We start from the raw sequence: 19,707 nt of genomic DNA on the forward strand, positions 1-19,707 counted from the left end.
GGACTATGAGCAGAAAGCCGCGACTGAACTATGTGAGACCTTTCCTTAGAATTCGTTCCTCGCTCGTTCCGTTCATCTAGTGAACCGTTCCATTCGGACCCGTTAGTTCGCCAACGACCCATCTCTACCACGCAAACGTCTCTGCGCTGCCCGTGGTGAGAGGTAATGCCAGAAATTTGGTATTCTCGGCATACTCTTGACAGTGTTGTTCTGGGAATAGTGAATTTCCTAACGATTTCCGAAATGTGGCGTCCTATGTGTGCAGCTACAACCACCACTCCGCTTTCAAAGTGTGCTAACTTCCGTGGTGGGGCCACAAACACTTCGAAAACCTTTTCGTTTCAAGTACCTGATTAGAAATAACAGCTCCGCCACTGCACTGCCCTTTCATAGCTTGTGTATGCGATACTGCAGGAATCTGTGTACGTTCAAATCTTTACCCCATGACTTTTGTCACCCCAATGTATACACCTAATAACCTGTAGAATAAGGTACAAAGTGAAAAAAATATTAAAATCCATTGGTACAATGGTGAAGCTAGGCGAATGCGTAAACTTCCCAAAAGAATTCATAAAATCGTTCAACGGTCTCGGTATGCCGTCGCAATAAAACGTCTGAACAACACCATAGAAGCGGAAGACAAAAGCGAGTCAATAATCATGCCACAAATTCCAATCGAGTCAATTAACATTCAGTCTTTAAGGCTCCCATTTCCGGTAAGGTTATCATACAGTATGGCTAACAATAAGGTGCAAAGGGAGAGATTCCAATCTTGCCGAGTGAATTTAAAATAATCCTGTTTCTCGGAGTGACAGTTATACATAGCGCGTTCACGTGTCGGACAATCACAGAACTTGTTCGTCTTTGCACCTAAAAGCAAAAAGCGACTGTAGGTTATAACAATATACTGAGAATAAGTTAGGCGTTTGTACTGGTCCGTGATCGATTGTCAAAGATCTGGAGCCACGCTACCTGAGTTGAGACTCTGCAGATATAAAGGAGCACGCACAGCCCAGCTAAGGGTCTGTGGGTCCAGTCTGCAAGTATTGCTCTACGTCGCGCCGGAGAAGTAAGACTCGGTACAGAATACGGTGGCCGATGTTCAGTGACCAGTTTTCGTCCAAGCACAGGGCGAGTTCTTTCGTTTGTTCGGAAGGGAAGGCCGTCAAGTGTTTTCCACCTTTCGGCCGGTCAGCGATGACAGAATCGAGACGGACACCTTACAATCTTTCTTAAACGATTTTACACAAATTATTAAGTAAAAAAAAATTATTTTTGCTTTACTTATAGCTTTATATCTCACGTTTATGATGATGTGCCCATCATCACGTTAGTGGTCATACTTAATGTGATACGAGGACTATCCACAAAGTACATTACGTTTTGGAATTAAAAATAGATAAAGTATTGGAATTTTTTTTATTATATACAGATGAAAATAAATACTACTTTTCTACATAGTTTCCATTGAAATTAAGGCACTTATCGTAGCGATGGACGAGCTTGGAAATTCCTTCGTCGTAAAATTCGGCCGCCTGCGCCTTCAACCACGTGGTTACCTCTTCTTGAAGCTGTGCGTCGTCATCAAAACGCTTCATAGCCAACCACTTCTTCATTGCTGGGAATAAGTGGAAGTCGCTCGGTTCCAGGTCGTGACTGTACGGCGGATGAGGAAACAACTCCCACTTAAAAGATTCGAAAACTTCACGAGTGGCATTTGCCGTGTGGGCCCGGGCGTTGTCGTGAATCAGCAAGATCTTTGAGCCCAACTTGCCCCTGCGCTCGTTTTGTATTGCTCTTCTGAGGTTGTGCAGAGTTTGGCAATACCTTTAAGAGTTTATTGTAGTGCCTCTTTCCAGGAAGTCCACAAAAATCGTATTTCTACCGGGTTACTGATTAACCACGTGGTTGAAGGCGCAGGCGGCCGAATTTTACGACGAAGGAATTTCCAAGCTCGTCCATCGCTACGATAAGTGCCTTAATTTAAATGGCAACTATGTAGAAAAGTAGTATTTATTTTCATCTGTATATAATAAAAAAAATTCCAATACTTTATTTATTTTTAATTCCAAAACGTAATGTACTTTGTGGATAGCAATCGTATTTACGTGGAAGAAAAATAGAGGTCGCTATGATTTTGCGTTTGGTGTATATTACATAATATGTTTTTGCGTATGAAATTCAGCTAACATATTGAATATTTCTTCAGACTGGTAGAGGTATCTCTCTGTCACCAATCTCGAGAAATTTGCCGTGCGGGGTGGCTGCGCGGTTTAGGGCGCCATGTCACGGATTCCACGGTCCCTCCCGCCGTAGGTTCGAGTGCTCCCTCGGGCGTGGGTATGTGTGTGATGTTCTTAGCATGAGTTAGTTTAAGTCAGTGTAAGTAGTGTTTAAGTCTAGTGACTCATGACCTCAGCAGTTTGGACTCTCAGGAATTCACACACATTTTTTTCTCTCTCTCTCAAGAAATTTGATGTGACGTAGGACACTCATTTGCGATCTCTCTGCACCAGTGATAAAGCCATAGTGAAATGTCCACAACATTCCTCATTATTCATAAACGGTTCCAGATATCAAAATGAGATTTTGGCAAATGACAGGAGAGTATTTTGCCGTATCGTTATTACGTACTATGTTATTTCACTAATTACAGACTTTTTCGATGAAGCAATGTAATTTTTATGGGCCATCGATAGCTGGTGAAACGGGAAATGCTATGTATTTTGGAACAACATGAGTGAAGACACTACGCGTTTATTTGTACCAAGGACATGCTTTTTCATAAGCTACTGACGCTACTTCTCCTCAGTTCCTCACTTAACAAACTTAATAAACCACTATTTCAGCCGGCCACTGTGGCCGAGCGGTTCTAGGCGCTTCAGTCCTGAACCGCGCTTCTGCTATGGTCGCAGGTTCGAATCCTGCCTCGGGCATGGCTCTGAGCACTATGGGACTTAACATCGGAGGTCATCTGTCACCTAGAACTTAACACTACTTAAACCTAACTAACCTAAGGACATCACACACATCCATGCCCCAGGCAGGATTCGAACCTGCGACCGTAAACTAAGGACATCACACACGTCTATGCCCGAGGCAGGATTCGAACCTGCGACCGTAGCGGTATCGCGGTTCCAGACTGTAGCGCCTGGAGCCGCTCGACCACACCGGCCGGCGGGGCCATGTGCAGTTGGAATAATATGCAACCCCCTTATACTCCGACAAGTGACAAGTACGTAAACGTCCTGTCGATCACCTGCATCCATTGATGTCCATTGTGCTGGACTTGTCCAATTTCAGCAGGACAATGCGACACCTCACACGTCCAGAATTGCTACAGAGTGGCTCCAGCAAGTAGGAACACTCTTCTGAGATGAAGCACTTTCGCTGGCCATCATACCTTGCAACGTGTAGCTCAGAAGAGCTCTCCTCCCCCTCTTTCTCATGGATTTATTGACGTCCCTGCAGGATTCAAGGTGTCAATTCCCTCCAGCACCATTTCAGGAATCAATCGGTCCAAGCCACGTGGTGTGGCAGCATTTATGCAGGCTTGCGGGGGCACTACACGATGTTAGGCAGGTGTACCAGTTTCTTTGGTTCTTCAGGGTAAATAGTATAAGGCTGTTAAAGGTTCCAGCGGAGTCTTTTCCCTGATAACTTACACTCGCCTCCCCTGTTTCTTTCTGGCAAAACGAGGTACCACTGCTTTACATACAACCCATGGCAACTCTCATACTCAAGCTGTGTTTCTTTTCTTTTCTAGGCAGATGGCAACGACGCAAAAGTAATGAGCGAAATAAAAGCTTGCATGGCCTCCGAGAATCTAGGTAAGTCTAAATCTCATACCATCGCATTGTTCGCGTATTACGATGGCCAGAAAAGTCTCTGCATTCTTGAGGTGCAAGAGTGTGCAAGCATTTTGCACATGCGTAAACAAATAAGAAACAAGACAAAATACATTATGATGTCGAGCTCTGAAGTGTAGAAGGACCCAACCTGACCAAGCCTGCGCTATTCTCAAATTTCGTGAAAGCCATGGAACTGGCAGTCAGGTAGATGCAATGTTTCTTGACTTCCAGGCAGCATTCCACTCGGTACTACACCTACATTTATTAACAGAGGTAAATTAAATTATACGGCCTATCAAGCAAAATTTGTGACTGTGTTGTGGATTTCTTTGTAGACAGGATGCACCACGTTATGTTGAATGTAGAGTTACCGCCAAAAGTTGAAGGGCCTTCCCCAGGAAAAGACTTGGGACTGTTGTTGTTCATGTTGTACAGGGTGTTCCATTATAAAACAAAATGTGAAAAATTCAATTAGCCACTAATGCGTCTACGTCAGGGGCTCGGACAATGGGCAGTGATGCACAGTCCACAACTCCACTTTCTAGACAAAGTTACGTTATTTTTTAATGGTACATGTAGAAAATATACCGAAATGAAAAGTGCCACATTTTGTGACATAATACTGTTATGTCAAAATGCCGGATTTCTGCACTGTCCTGAAGCCTGAAGTAGGAAAATCTTACTCTACGCGTTACGGCAGAAGCTGTGGCGCCGTTGCTATCCTTTCAAGTCTACGTTCTTCGGAAGGCATGGTGTTTAAAACAGTGAAAACAAGTGTGCCGTCGACAACTGTGTCGCTATTTTACATTTTTGCAGAAAAGGCGTACATGTGCCATTTAAGAAAAACGTGACTTTTTGTTGAAAGTCATGTTTGTTTCCATTTATGGATTGCATATTCCTGCCCACCGCGTGATCCCCTGACATACACTATGAGATCAAAAGCATCTGGACACCTGGTTGAAAATGACTTACATGTTCGTGGCACCCTCCATCGGTAATGCTGGAATTGAGTGTGGTGTTTGCCCACCCTTAGCCTTGATGACAGCTTCCACTCTTGGAGGCATACGTTCAATCAGCTGCTGGAAGGTTTCTTGGGAAATAGCAGCCCATTCTTCACGGAGTGCTTCACCGAGGAGAGGTATCGAAATCGGTCGCTGAATTCCACACTGCGTCCGGATCCGCCGCAAGTATTGTGACATTTAGGCGGGAGGTGAGAAAACTTGGATTTCATGGTCGAGCGGCTGCTCTTAAGCCACATATCAAGCTGATAAATGCCAAACGACGCCTAGCTTAGTGTAAGGAGAGTAAACATTGGACGATTGAACAGCGGAAAAACGTTGTGTGGAGTGACAAATCACGGTACATGATGTGGCGATCCGATGGCAGGGTGTGGGTATGGCGAGTGCCCGATGAACGTCATCTGCCAGCGTATGTTGTGTCAACAGTAAAATTCGGAGGCGGTGGTGTTATAGTATGGTCGTGTTTTTCATGGATGGGGGCTTGCAGGCCTTGTTGTTTTGCGTGGCACTATCACAGCACCGGCCTACGTTGATGTTTTAAGCACCATCTTGCTTCCCACTGTTGGGCTATTCGGGAGTTGGCGATTGCATGTTTCAACACGATCGAGCACATGTTCATAATGCACGGCCTGTGGCGGAGTGGTTACACGACAATAAGATCCCTGTTGTGGACTGGCCTGCACAGAGTCCTGACCTGAATTTTATAGAACACATTTGGGATGTTTTGGAACGCCGACTTCGTGCCTGGCCTCACCGACAGACATCGGTACCTCTCGTCAGTGCAGCACTCCGTGAAGAATGGGCTGCCATTCCCCAAGAAACCTTCCAGCACCTGGTTGAACGTATGCCTGCGATAGTGGAAGCTGTCAACAAGGCTAAGGGTGTGCCACACCAAACTACAGTACCGGTCATTAAAATTGCTACACCAAGAAGAAATGCAGATGATAAACGGATATTCATTGGACAAATACATTATACTAGAACTGACATGTGATTACATTTTCACGCAATTTGGGTGCATAGATACTGAGAAATCAGTACCCAGAACAACCACCTCTGACCGTAATAACGGCCTTGATACGCCTGGGCATTGAGTCAAACAGAGCTTGGATGGCGTGTACATGTACAGCTGCCCATGCAGCGTCAACACGATACCACAGTTCATCAAGAGTAGTGACTGGCGTATTGTGACGAGCCAGTTGCTCGGCCATCATTGACCAGACGTTTTCAATTGGTGTGAGATCTGGTGAATGTGCTGGCCAGGACAGCAGCCGAACATTTTCTGTGTCCAGAAAGGCCCGTACAGGCCCTGAAACATGCGGTTGTGCATTATCCTGCTGAAACGTAGGGTTTCGCAGGGATCGAATGTAGGGTAGAGACACCGTTCGTAACACATCTGAAATGTAACGTCCACTGTTCTAAGTGCCGTCAATGCGAACAAGAGCTGACCGAGACGTGTAACCAATAGCTCCCCATACCATCATGCCGGGTGATACGCCAGTATGGCGATGACGAATACACTCATCCAATGTTCGTTCACCGCGATGTCGCCAAACACGGATGCGACCATCAGGATTCTGTAAACAGAATCTGGATTCTTCCGAAAAAATGACGTTTTGGCATTCGTGCACCCAGGTTCGTCGTTGAGTACACCATCGCAGGCGCTCCTGTGTGTGATGCAGCGTCAAGGGTAGCCGCAGCCATGGTCTCCGAACTGATGGTCCATGCTGCTGCAAACGTCGTCGAACTGTTCCTGCAGCTGGTTGTTGTCTTGCAAACGTCCCCATTTGTTGACTCAGAGATCGAGACGTGGCTGCATGATCCGTTACAGCCATGCGGATAAGATGCCTGTCATCTCGATTGCTGGTGATACGAGGCCGTTGGGATCCAGCACGGCGTTCCATATTAACCTCCTGAACCCATCGATTCCATGTTCTGCTAACAGTCATTGGATCTCGACCAACGCGAGCAGCAATGTCGCGATACGATAAACCGCAATCGCGATGGGCTACAATCCGACCTTTATCAAAGTCGGAAACGTGATGATACGCATTTCTCCTCCTTACACGAGGCATCACAACAACGTTTTACCAGGCAACGCCGGTCAACTGCTGTTTGTGTATGAGAAATCGGTTGGAAACTTTTATTCTGTCAGCACGTTGTAGGTGTCGCCACCGGCGCCAACCTTGTGTGAATGCTCTGGAAAGATAATCATTTGCACGTCACAGCATCTTCTTACCGTCGGTTAAATTTCGCATCTGTAGCACGTCAACTTCGTGGTGTACCAATTTTAATGGCCAGTAGTGTAAACTCCAGCATTACCAATGCTGCCACGATCTTGTAAGTCATTTTCAGCCAGTTGTCCGGATACTTCTGATCACATACTATCTAATTTGGCAGGTGCATTTAGCGTCATATGTGCATACGATCTGCGAAATTTATTGCGAATAGAGTTAGTTGCACAGAGGTAATAATTCTAAACGTCGTCCATGTTGAGGCAGTTTTTTACGCGTTTCATTGTTTATGACGTCTTATCTTCGTAACTGAGACGGACACGTAGTTCTTACCCCCGCAGTGATTGTTGCTTACAAGGAATATGTGAACCAAGTTTGGTTGAAATTGGTCCAATGATTTGGGAGGAGATGTGGAACATACACATATAGACATACATATATACATACACTGCCCGCGGTTCATTGTCATGGCTCACGCAGTTCGAGTGCGAAAGACATGCAGCACCACTATCGGAGAAAAAACAAAATGATGCGTCGGCCGGGAATCGAACCCGGGCCGCGCGCGTGGCAGGCGAGCATTCTAGCCAAAATAGTATGAGCACTGCCGACCGCAACGTTGGATACCGCCGGGAGGCGCGGTAACAAAAGTATGTAAGTGGAGCAGACACGGACGGGAAGATGTGCGCTGTAAATGGCTAAATCCATTGAGATACGCGACTTTGACGAGGGGTAGATTATTATTACGCAGAGCTTGTGAACGAGGATCTCGAAAACGGTGAATCTGGTCGGATGTTCACGTGCTACTGTCGTGAGCATCTACAGAAAGAGGTGTAAGGGCAGTGAAACTACTACTAGACGCAAAATCGGTGAACGTCCACGATTATACACAGAACGTGGGGTTCTGTGAAGTAGGATGGATGGTGATTTGTCGCATCTCTGCCGAGAGAGTACTACGCTGATGCACGCACAGGTGGTTCGGACCACACGTTCGTCGTACATTGTTCAACATGGCGATCTGCAGCAGACAACGCCTACATGTTCACATGTTGACCCAACCACATCATTAGTTACGATTTCAGTGATAACGGGTGCATCTGGATTCGAGCGTTGATCAATGTAAACGTGTCGGCTTTTGCGGGTGAATCACATTTCCGCTACACTAGGTCTCCACAAATGCCGTCATCGAGGGGAATGGCGGCTCGAAACGCGCAGCGTATCACGGACGCAGGGTGGTGGGAGCAGTGTAACGATATGAGAGGCATCCTGCTGCACTTGCGTGGGATCTGTAGCAGTAATTGAAGACACGCTGACAGCTGCGAACGACCTGAATCTCTTCACGCTTGATGTCTTCCCGGACGACGACGTCATCTTTCAGCAGCATAATTATCCGTGTCTCGGAGCCAGAACTACGCTACAGTGATTTGAGAAGCATTATAGTGACCTCGTGTTGATGGCTTTGCGACCAAAATCGCCTGATGTAAATCCTATGGAACCTATCTGGGTTCCATAGCCATCACAGCTATGCGAATCAGCGACCCGATATTTACCCGAATTACATGGACGATAAATAGTTTGGACAAGAAGAGAATAGAAGCTTTCGAAAAGTGGTGCTACAGAAGAACGCTGAAGATTAGATGGGTAGATCACATAACTGATGAGGAGGTATTGAATAGAACTGGGGAGAAGAGGAGTTTGTGGCACAATTTGACTGGAAGAAGGGATCGGTTGGTAGGACATGTTCTGAAGCATCAAGGGATCACCAATTTAGCATTGGAGGGCAGCGTCTAGGGTAAAAATAGTAGAGGGAGACCAAGAGATGAATGCACTAAGCGTATTCAGAAGGATGTAGGTTGCAGTAGGTACTGGGGGATGAAGCAGCTCTATAAATTCGAGAGTACCTGGAGCCTCAGTGGCAGTAGCCGGACGACCTCAGAAGATGGAGACGAAACGTTAGGTGGATTATCGTGGAGAGCTGCATCGAACCAGTCTCAGGACTGAAGACCACAACAACAACAACAACATGAACCGTGCGTAGACACCTAATGCCACTTACCTCCACAAACCTGCCAACAAATTTGGATCTCGTATTCGTAAAATCAGTGATGTATTTCGTTCTAAAGGCGGACAAAGACGCTATTAAGCAGGTGGTCATAATGTTTTTGTTCATCACTGTACATACATTATTATAACATATTAAATCTGACGGTACAGGGGGTATCTAGGCAACAGCATAGCAACTCAAAACATTACATTGTCCTCATTACACAAGACAACAAAAAACTTGCGAAGCCACATAATATTTATGATAATAACTATAACCTCTAACTACACCTTGATCTTCAAACACCAACAAATAGGACACCGTCTACCATCTATACTAGCAAACTACCCACGCTAGCGTCTAAATAAATGGTTATCCAGTTACATGCATGACTATTCTTTCGTATAAGGCAATACAAAACGCATCTTACTGCAGCTGAGTGAATCACAGGTCAACACATAAGAAATTAGCACAGACTCAATTCTGAAATGCACTGACAATGTCTGATTCACTGTGGCAGTGAAAAAACAGACATTTGGGGAAGCAATATAGAATCAATACTAAAAATCACTGACAACAGTTTGACAGTCGTCGCAAAAAAATTGTTATAGAGCGGTGTTCAATAAGTAATGCAGCACTTTTTTTCTCGTAGAATTTTGGCTGAAAGACGTCATTTTTGTGGCACATCGCGGAATACTCTCTCTTCAGTCCCTACAGTCTCATAAAGTTCCGATGGGTGGCAGCACTATACGTAGCGTTCAAAATGAAAACGAAATTCTCCCTCTGCAGGACACCGCTAGAGCTCACACAAGTTTTCACACCCGAGAGCAGCTAGCAAAACTTCAGTGAACTGTTCTTCCTCCTCCACCCTACACCCTTGTTCTCGTACCTTTCGACTTCCACATGTTTGGCCCAAAGAAGGATGCACTCCGCGAGAACCAGAGCTTGGATGATGGGGCGATTACACAGTCCAACGAAAAATTCTTTTTGAAAAACTTTTGTACTTTGATAGCTGAACTTTATAGATTTTAAAGAGCTGAATCCAAATCTAGCTTAAGTTGCTTGTATCGCCCATAGTATTTGAGTAATATGCTTTTTATTATATAGTATAAAAATCCTATGCTATACGGTAAATGAGGAAATTAATGAAACGCTTTGTTACAACATAATCATGATTTGTATTTACAGTAAGCTACTTAAAACAATGATATGTGTTAACAGAGGTTTCACTTGTCAGCTGGAATTGGTTTGTATTTTCTTTCTCTTTTTTCTTTGAAGCTTCTTGTGTAGCTTCCTCTGCAGTGAGTCGCTTGCTAAACTTCTCGGTGAAGTGACCAACTGTAGTCCCCCATCATGTTCCAGCGGCCTTGGTAGCGTTTTTCCACTTTAATGTCCTGATGAAAACGCTCTCCTTGCTCCTCACTAACATCTCCCATTTTGTCCGGGAATTAATCGAGGTGACTGTTCAAAAAGTGAACTTTCAGGCTCATTAAACATCCTAAAGTTTTAAACTTCTTTAACATTATAGCTATAATAGCAACATATTCTGGGTTTTTTTCAAGTCCTAAGAAATTTGTGACGACTCACGTGTATGACACCCATGCTTCTTTCTCATTTAAGGTCACTGTATATTCAAAGTTAAGATCAAACATCAATTTTCTAACGTCAGGTCCGACAAAGACGCCTTCTTTTAGTTTAGCTTCTGAAAGGTGTGGAAACTTTTGGCAGAGATACTTAAAACATGGTCCATCTTTAGGCAAAGCCTTTACAAACTGTTTCATTAGGCCTAACTTTATATGTAAAGATGGTAGGAGTACGTTTTTTGGATCTACAATGTTTTTGCGTAGAATGTTCTTCTCACCAGGTTTTAAAGACTCCCTCACAGGCCAGTTCTTTCTGCATCATTGTTGATCCCTAGTCCTACTGTCCCATTCACACAAGAAACATGGAAATTTGGTAAAGCCACCTTGCTGACCAAGGAGCATGCATGTTACTTTTAGATCGCCACATATCATCCAATCATGAGCAGAACAGCCTATTTTATTTAGCACTATTCCTAGGTTTTCATAGCTTTCTTTCATATATACAGCACGTTCAAGAGGTATAGATGCATGAATGTTACCATCGTGTAATAAAACAGTCTTTAAACTAGTTTTGGATGAATCAATAAACAGCCACCAGTCTTCCTTTTTGTAGTCAATACCAAACTCATTCATCAGACTGGGAATTTGTGAGCAGTACACTAAATCACCTTCTTGTTAAAAAAAACTTGGAAAATTGCTGCCCTCTCTTTCTATACATGTATATACTGCTTCCAACTGCCAATAAGTTCTTTTCTTTTAATCTAGAGCCAAGAAATTCAGCTTTTTCTTTCGTTAAGCCCAGGTGCCTAACCAAATCATTAAGCTCGGTTTGAGTAAACGATTTGGCCTCTAGACTTTCTGTTCGAACTCATCATCATCTGGTTCATCTAAATCACATTGTGCATCAGAAAATACTTCTGTTGGAATAGAATTTAAATCATCTGGTGTTTCAGAAACCGGCAAATCTGCACCATGCCATACTCGTCAGATGGTGGACAGAAGGTTAGGGTAGCTTATTACCTTCTTTTTTTTCGAATTATGATCAGTAATATCAACACTGCAAAAGTACCAATCATCGGAATCATTTCTTCGCTCCCTCCATATCACAGGCTATTTTCTCCTTTTAGGACCATTTTCTCAGATGTTCAACACACACACATAACATACCTTATGTGGCGCCCAAGATTTATCTTGATCACCAAGTTTAGATTCAAAGTATGATAGATAAACCCCTTTCACAAAGTCTGTAACGTTTCTTTGGTGTTTTTTAATCACAAATTCACCACAAATATAACAAAATCTCTCAGCAGAGTTTTTACGTCCATGATTAGACATTGTACTGATCATATGTACAGGAAACGGGAAATTGAGGTTAGGTTGACAGTAAACAAAACACCATCTGTTAACACAAAAATAGTCACCTTTTTTGCCAGCAAATGTTTTTCAGCAGTGCTACCAACGTCATCTACATTCATTACACGTCCTTTTTAAATTATTTTAACTATATAAAAGCTGTTAAATTCTTTAAAACGTCACTTAATTTACTAAATTTAAGTGTAAAATGCGAAGAAATGGTGGGTGATACAGTTTTTTAAGTAAAATATTTGGATTTACCACCATAAAAAACGTAAGAATAAGGTATTTTCAGCAAAAAACAAAAGCAAAACGAGGATAATGGAATGTAGTCGAATTAAGTCGGGTGATGCTGAGGGAATTAGATTAGGAAATGAGACACTTAAAGTAGTAAAGGAGTTTTGCTATTTGGGGAGCAAAATAGCTAATGATGATCGAAGTAGAGAGGATATAAAATGTAGACTGGCAATGGCAAAAAAAGCGTTTCTGAAGAAGAGAAATTTGTTGACATCGAGTATAGATGTTTCAGGTAGTCCTTTCTGAAAGTATTTATATGGACTGTAGCCATGTATGGAAGTGAAACATGGACAATAAATAGTTTAGACAGGAAGAGTATAGCAGCTTTCGAAATGTGGTGCTACAGAAGAATGCTGAAGATTAGATGGGTAGATCAAATAACTAATGAGGAGGTATTGAATAGAATTGGAGAGAAGAGAAATTTGTGGCACAACCTCACTAGAAGAAGGGATCGATTGGTAGGGCATATTCTGAGGCATCAAGGGATCACCAAATTAGTGTTGGAGGGCAGCGTGGAGGGTAAAAATCGTAGAGGGAGACCAAGAGATGAATACACTTAACAGATTCAGAAGGGTGTAGGGTGCAGTAGGTACCGGGAGATGAAGAAGCTTGCACAGGATACAGTAGTATGGAGAGCTGCATCAAACCAGTCTCTGGACTGAAGACCACAACAACACAACAGGGTTTTGTAGCCTAAGGAGTGGGGTGTTCTGAATAAAACCAACCTGTTTTCAGAAAAGAAAGTGTTGCATTACAAAGCGAACGCCTCTCGCACTTGTTGCTCCTGAAACAACTGAGAGCTGTGCGGTGATGATTACTGGGAGATATCTGATGTCTCTGATTGGCGCGTTTCCTGTTCGCAGATAGTCTGGCTGCGCTCAGAACCAACAAGGAGGCCAGGACTGCAGAGGAGAAGGTGAGTCAGCCTCAACCATCAGGTTCAGCCTATCGGTGTAACTGACTGATGATGATTGATTATGATGATTGTGCGTTTAAAGGGACTAAACTACTGGGAACTGACTGATGATACCGTTGCCTGTGTCTATATAGTGTGTCCCTGAAGGAATGGTCAGTATTCAATTATATGAAAGGACCCATCGTTCGAAACAAAAAAGTCTGGTAAATAAGGGCCCTAAAATGCATACCTGTAGAGCTATCAGCATTACTTCATCTTCGATAGTGTGAAACAAATCCCCCCTCTACCGCAAACTGTTGGATTTCCATGTCGTGGGATGCACTGGTATGAACCAAAACAAAACAAAAAAGGTCGTATAAACATGGGCTCTAGAATACATAGCGTAAGAGCAATGAGCACTTGTTCATATTCGCTAGTGCAAAACACGTATCTTGTACAGCACAAGAGCTCGTACGTAAGAAGGTATTAATTTTGGGGCCCATGTTTACCAGAATTTGTATTTGTTTTGGTCCAGACTACCTGCTACCAAAATATTGAAAGCACAGAGCATAGAGTAGAAGAGATTTGCTTCACAGTATCGAAGATTGAGAAGTGCTGAGGGATCTGAAGTTAAGCATTTTAGATTCCATGTTTCCTAGATATCTTTGCTCTGAATCATCGTCCCTGTCGTATTCCTGAATATTAAAAATTCCTCCCCGGGACATCCTGTATTTCAACTTCCACACTCCGTAAGCAAGCTTGTGATCTGTGGACCTGTGCAGGAGACACTTTGTGTTCCACTATCACTCCGCCACTCCCTTGTACTGGTGCCTTAATGTATTGGTGTTTAGGGCACCTATAAAAAAGAGGGAAAAATTATACAGAAAAGTACTGTAGTAAAATATGTAACACAGAAAAGGATAGAATTCCAGTTAAAACGTGTGTCAATATATATATTGAAATCTGGAAATCTCGTATGATTCTTTAGTTAAAATTCCATTGTTTTAAATAACGGCACACAGCCTCGCTACGTATGCATGGAGTGAGGCGTCTTGAAACAGCAGACGTAAAATGTTTACGTGATCTGTCGAAAAGCTAAACATCACAGGGTATCCGTGATAAACTTAAACGTGAGAAAATATTCTTGGGTGTCGCGTGGTGGAATATTGTTTTCTCTTCGAAACGAAACGTAAACTACTTATAATTTTTTACTTCAAAATATTGTCTTCAAAATGGTAATCGATCGTCGTGAAGCGGCCAATTTGAATCTCTGAACTAATAGTCCACAAATTACGATAAATACTGGAAATGTTTTTAAGTTACTAATATATTCATGCAGGCCCTGTCAAAGATAAATTATTTATATAGCTGTGAAAATATGGAAACAAATGTTACGGCCGGTAATGGCGGCCAACAATGACTTTTATTGGCGCGATCTTTCGGTGCTGCTACAGTCACTACTACCTGCATGGGATAGGACTGTCTACTTAAATTAAGTTATTACAGTACAGACGTGCTATATTCAATGGCCCACCGTTGCCCGCATTCCGGAAAAAGAGAACCGTAACAGTGAATTCCTTGTCATTGTGCAATAATTAACAAATAAAATCTTTTCATTCTATTTACAAAGAACAAAGAGTTTCTTTATTATTACACGAGTTCTCCACCAAATTTATAGACATTATTCTCAAATTAATTTTAGTTCCTTTTATCTTTAGCACGCCTCCATAAAAATCTTTGCGTATGATCAAACTTATTTCAACACATAAAAATCTTCGCTTTGTTTAATGTCATGAACAAGTATCGGTACACCCTTTCCTGTTCCAGTTTCGAATGGTTCGCAGGAGAACAATTGCTGGTAAGCGTCCATGTAAGCTCGAATCTCTCTACCTTCACGGTGTTTTCGAGATATAGGAGAAAGCAATGTATTGGTTGACTCATCTATATAAGTACATCCTCGGGAACAAAGAACCTCATCTTGATGCACAACACCTTTTTTTTTAGCGTCTGCCACTGGAATCGGATGAGCATATCCGTGACGATATTGCACTTACTAAACGAACCTATAACGAAATGTGCTGTTCTTCTTTGGCTCTTCTCTGTTTGCTTTATCAACACTGTCTTTGAGTACTTGCTAAATCTGAACGGTCTTAGAGATGAAGATAATAGACTAAAGGAGGCAGAAGTACACTCTGCAGGGAACGCAACGAAAACATTCTCCGGACCATAACCCTCCCCCCCCCCCCCCCTGGTTACCTTCAGATGTTTCACGCCGTACACGCCAATGGTCTTCTGTCCATTGAAGCGTGAAACGTGATGGATCTGAAAAGGATACCTCTCGCCACTCAGTGGACGTCCGCTATGCAAATTCCAGCCTTCGTCGCCTATGAACAGCAGTCAGAATGGAAGGTGAACCGTAGTCTAGTGCGGGGGGCCCATACGCAGCAGCGCTCGCCGAATGGCCGTTGAGGAGAAACTGTTGGTGTTGGTAGCCCCTCGGTTCTTCTGGGCGTCAGTTTGTAACCTCCCCCTTACCAATCGGCCTAGCTGCTTACGATATAAAATATGACTGTGGATCACGTGTATGCTTAACGGATTTTTACTAATTGGATAAGGCTATCTTTGCCGAAGAAATAATACCGATAACTAGGAGGAAAGTATACAACAGACCCTTCAGATGGTAAAGTCTACTAAAAATAAAAAAAAGTAATTAAACCGAACAGTGCTATAATTTGGAAATATTTACTCACGAACAACACTGGACAGAAAAGGGGTACCACTGATAATGAATCCAAAAGTTACACTAATGAACGAAAAGGAAATAATTAACGGTCACCAGCCCACAAGGGCAATTTACATCCTATATCCTGTACAAGATGATGGGGAAGAAAAACATGTAATATTAAACACTGATGTGGCAACTGAAGATTATCACGTTTTTTGACACTAATTTTAAGTGAGTATGTAATGATAAAAAACTGAGAAGTCACTCTTATGTTATTTTTGTCATCAAATTTTGAAAAAAAAAACGAGTAATCATTTGAAAATATGCAAATTAAACTGTATGTTGGTATTGAACTTCGTTACGTGAACAATGACTTTCAGTGACCTCAACGTAACTACATGAAAATTTTTTTTTAAAAAAAAGCAAGCACTTTTACTTTGCAGTTATTTATTTTGGAAATTGGATTTAAAGTTATTGTCTGAACAACTGACTTGAACAGAAATAAATAATAGAATACGTACCAAACCAAACAGCGATGTGCTCCAAACTATATGTAAAATAAATAAAACTTCCGCACTCTTAACTTGTGCATTTCTTTAGATTTGGATTCTTTCCAGTGATTGATTCTCAAACTTGAGAAATGAAATTGCGTTAGTTTACGCATATACTGAAGCGTCTGTTGTACAACAGTTAATTGAAAGTAGACTGAGGCTAAAATTCTTAAAAGTGAAATTATTTATTAATAAACTGGCTGTTACTATTCAATTTGTTTCTTATGACACTCGGTTAGCATATAAGGAAAAAAAGGATGAAGGACCCTGCTTGGTAACAATGTCTGAGGACAATGAGGACACAATAGCCCTGAGTTTAATTGATTATTATTTATATAAATTTTATCAATCAAATCACATTCAGTTGTGCTCATGGGTTAGCCATTAATACTTTCTACCAATGAACAGCCTTACTTCAGTGCTGTGCATACGACGAAACTGTGAGCTGACAACGGAACTGTGCTGCTGGAACTGCTGCTGTTGTTGAAGACGGTAGCATCTTGTGGAGTACGGCTAATTATAGCAACGGGCAGCCGTAATTAATACAGCCTCTTCTGCCCGTCCACTGTCCTTACTCGTGCTACTAGACATCGGGCCGGCGCGCATACATGATGCCGCCGAAGTTGGTACTCTCTACTGCGAGAGCGATAGCACCACACTTCCGCACACTACAAGCGCTGGAACCCGTCTCTCCCCCTCTCCCCGCACGCTCCGCGCACAACTCCCTACCCAAAGATTTTACAACGCACAAGCACTGCTATTATCGTTGCTAGTCGATGCAAATCACATTCACATTCACATCTTTTAGCTTTTCCCCAGAGGTTATAGGTTTCACAGTAAGACACAGATAAATACAAAAAATGTCAACAGACTTCTACCTAAATTTACACGTACAGTGAAGCAATGTCCTTACTTATTAAAACAAAACATTTAAATTACAAATATTCACATACAACTCAAATATATATACGCTCCTGGAAATGGAAAAAAGAACACATTGACACCGGTGTGTCAGACCCACCATACTTGCGCCGGACACTGCGAGAGGGCTGTACAAGCAATGATCACACGCACGGCACAGCGGACACACCAGGAACCGCAGTGTTGGCCGTCGAATGGCGCTAGCTGCGCAGCATTTGTGCACCGCCGCCGTCAGTGTCAGCCAGTTCGCCGTGGCATACGGAGCTCCATCGCAGTCTTTAACACTGGTAGCATGCCGCGACAGCGTGGACGTGAACCGTATGTGCAGTTGACGGACTTTGAGCGAGGGCGTATAGTGGGCATGCGGGAGGCCGGGTGGACGTACCGCCGAATTGCTCAACACGTGGGGCGTGAGGTCTCCACAGTACATCGATGTTGTCGCCAGTGGTCGGCGGAAGGTGCACGTGCCCGTCGACCTGGGACCGGACCGCAGCGACGCACGGATGCACGCCAAGACCGTAGTATCCTACGCAGTGCCGTAGGGGACCGCACCGCCACTTCCCAGCAAATTAGGGACACTGTTGCTCCTGGGGTATCGGCGAGGACCATTCGCAACCGTCTCCATGAAGCTGGGCTACGGTCCCGCACACCGTTAGGCCGTCTTCCGCTCACGCCCCAACATCGTGCAGCCCGCCTCCAGTGGTGTCGCGACAGGCGTGAATGGAGGGACGAATGGAGACGTGTCGTCTTCAGCGATGAGAGTCGCTTCTGCCTTGGTGCCAATGATGGTCGTATGCGTGTTTGGCGCCGTGCAGGTGAGCGCCACAATCAGGACTGCATGCGACCGAGGCACACAGGGCCAACACCCGGCATCATGGTGTGGGGAGCGATCTCCTACACTGGCCGTACACCACTGGTGATCGTCGAGGGGACACTGAATAGTGCACGGTACATCCAAACCGTCATCGAACCCATCGTTCTACCATTCCTAGACCGGCAAGGGAACTTGCTGTTCCAACAGGACAATGCACGTCCGCATGTATCCCGTGCCACCCAACGTGCTCTAGAAGGTGTAAGTCAACTACCCTGGCCAGCAAGATCTCCGGATCTGCCCCCCATTGAGCATGTTTGGGACTGGATGAAGCGTCGTCTCACGCGGTCTGCACGTCCAGCACGAACGCTGGTCCAACTGAGGCGCCAGGTGGAAATGGCATGGCAAGCCGTTCCACAGGACTACGTCCAGCATCTCTACGATCGTCTCCATGGGCGAATAGCAGCCTGCATTGCTGCGAAAGGTGGATATACACTGTACTAGTGCCGACATTGTGCATGCTCTGTTGCCTGTGTCTATGTGCCTGTGGTTCTGTCAGTGTGATCATGTGATGTATCTGACCCCAGGAATGTGTCAATAAAGTTTCCCCTTCCTGGGACCGGAACCGCGCGACTGCTACGGTCGCAGGTTCGAATCCTGCCTCGGGCATGGATGTGGGTGGTGTCCTTAGGTTAGTTAGGTTTAAGTAGTTCTAAGTTCTAGGGGACTGATGACCACAGATGTTGAGTCCCATAGTGCTCAGAGCCATTTGAACCATTTTCCGTGTTAAAAGTTGCTCAACAGTTACACGTCAATTCGCCTGCACACATATCTGCAGCCGTCATTCACCCCAGTGCTGCACCACGGTTGCCTCAGCACCTGTTTTGGTGAGCGCCGTTTAGCCACGCACGGTATACTTTAATCACAGTAGCATGCGAACAGTTTACACACTTAGCCGTTTCGGAAATGTTTCCACCCTTAGTCCAAAAGTCAATGATCATGTTTTTTTTGGATGTCAGATAAATGGCTCCCTTTCCGCATCGCAACAGCGCTTGCACTGTTGCCCTAGTGCCCCCGACACTTTACATACCCCTTCACTGTCAGTGCTGCCATCTGCCATCTGTGACTGGTTATTACACGTCGACGTCGAACAAAGGCAGTGATCACACCAATGTGACTGGACCGTATATTTATCCCAACAACTGCAGTATGTCACACTGCAGTCATTGGCATTTCGTAACTCCACATGTGCATTAACTTGACGGGGAAGTTTCGATGTCTTACGGAATACTTTCCTCCACGTCAGTTTTCGCTATTATGATTCGACTACATTCCATTACTATTGTTTTAATTCTGTAGATGAGCCTCTTATAGTCGTTCTTAAAGACACTATCCGTCCAGTTCAACTGGTCTTCAAGATCATTTG

The 19,707-nt window shown here is 43.9% G+C and overlaps 1 protein-coding gene across 1 annotated transcript in view; it reads left to right on the top strand.

The window, feature by feature from the left end:
• The window catches only part of LOC126106438 (uncharacterized), a 74,320-nt gene that overhangs the window by 11,351 nt on the left and 43,262 nt on the right, over nt 1–19,707 (top strand). The window contains exons 2-3 of the mRNA XM_049912718.1: nt 3,767–3,830; nt 13,242–13,294. Of these exons, the coding sequence (XP_049768675.1) occupies nt 3,767–3,830; nt 13,242–13,294 (117 nt within the window). The remainder of the gene's footprint in view (nt 1–3,766; nt 3,831–13,241; nt 13,295–19,707) is intronic.

The sequence above is a fragment of the Schistocerca cancellata genome, chromosome 10 (genome assembly GCF_023864275.1).
Source record: "Schistocerca cancellata isolate TAMUIC-IGC-003103 chromosome 10, iqSchCanc2.1, whole genome shotgun sequence".
NCBI lineage: Eukaryota > Metazoa > Arthropoda > Insecta > Orthoptera > Acrididae > Schistocerca > Schistocerca cancellata.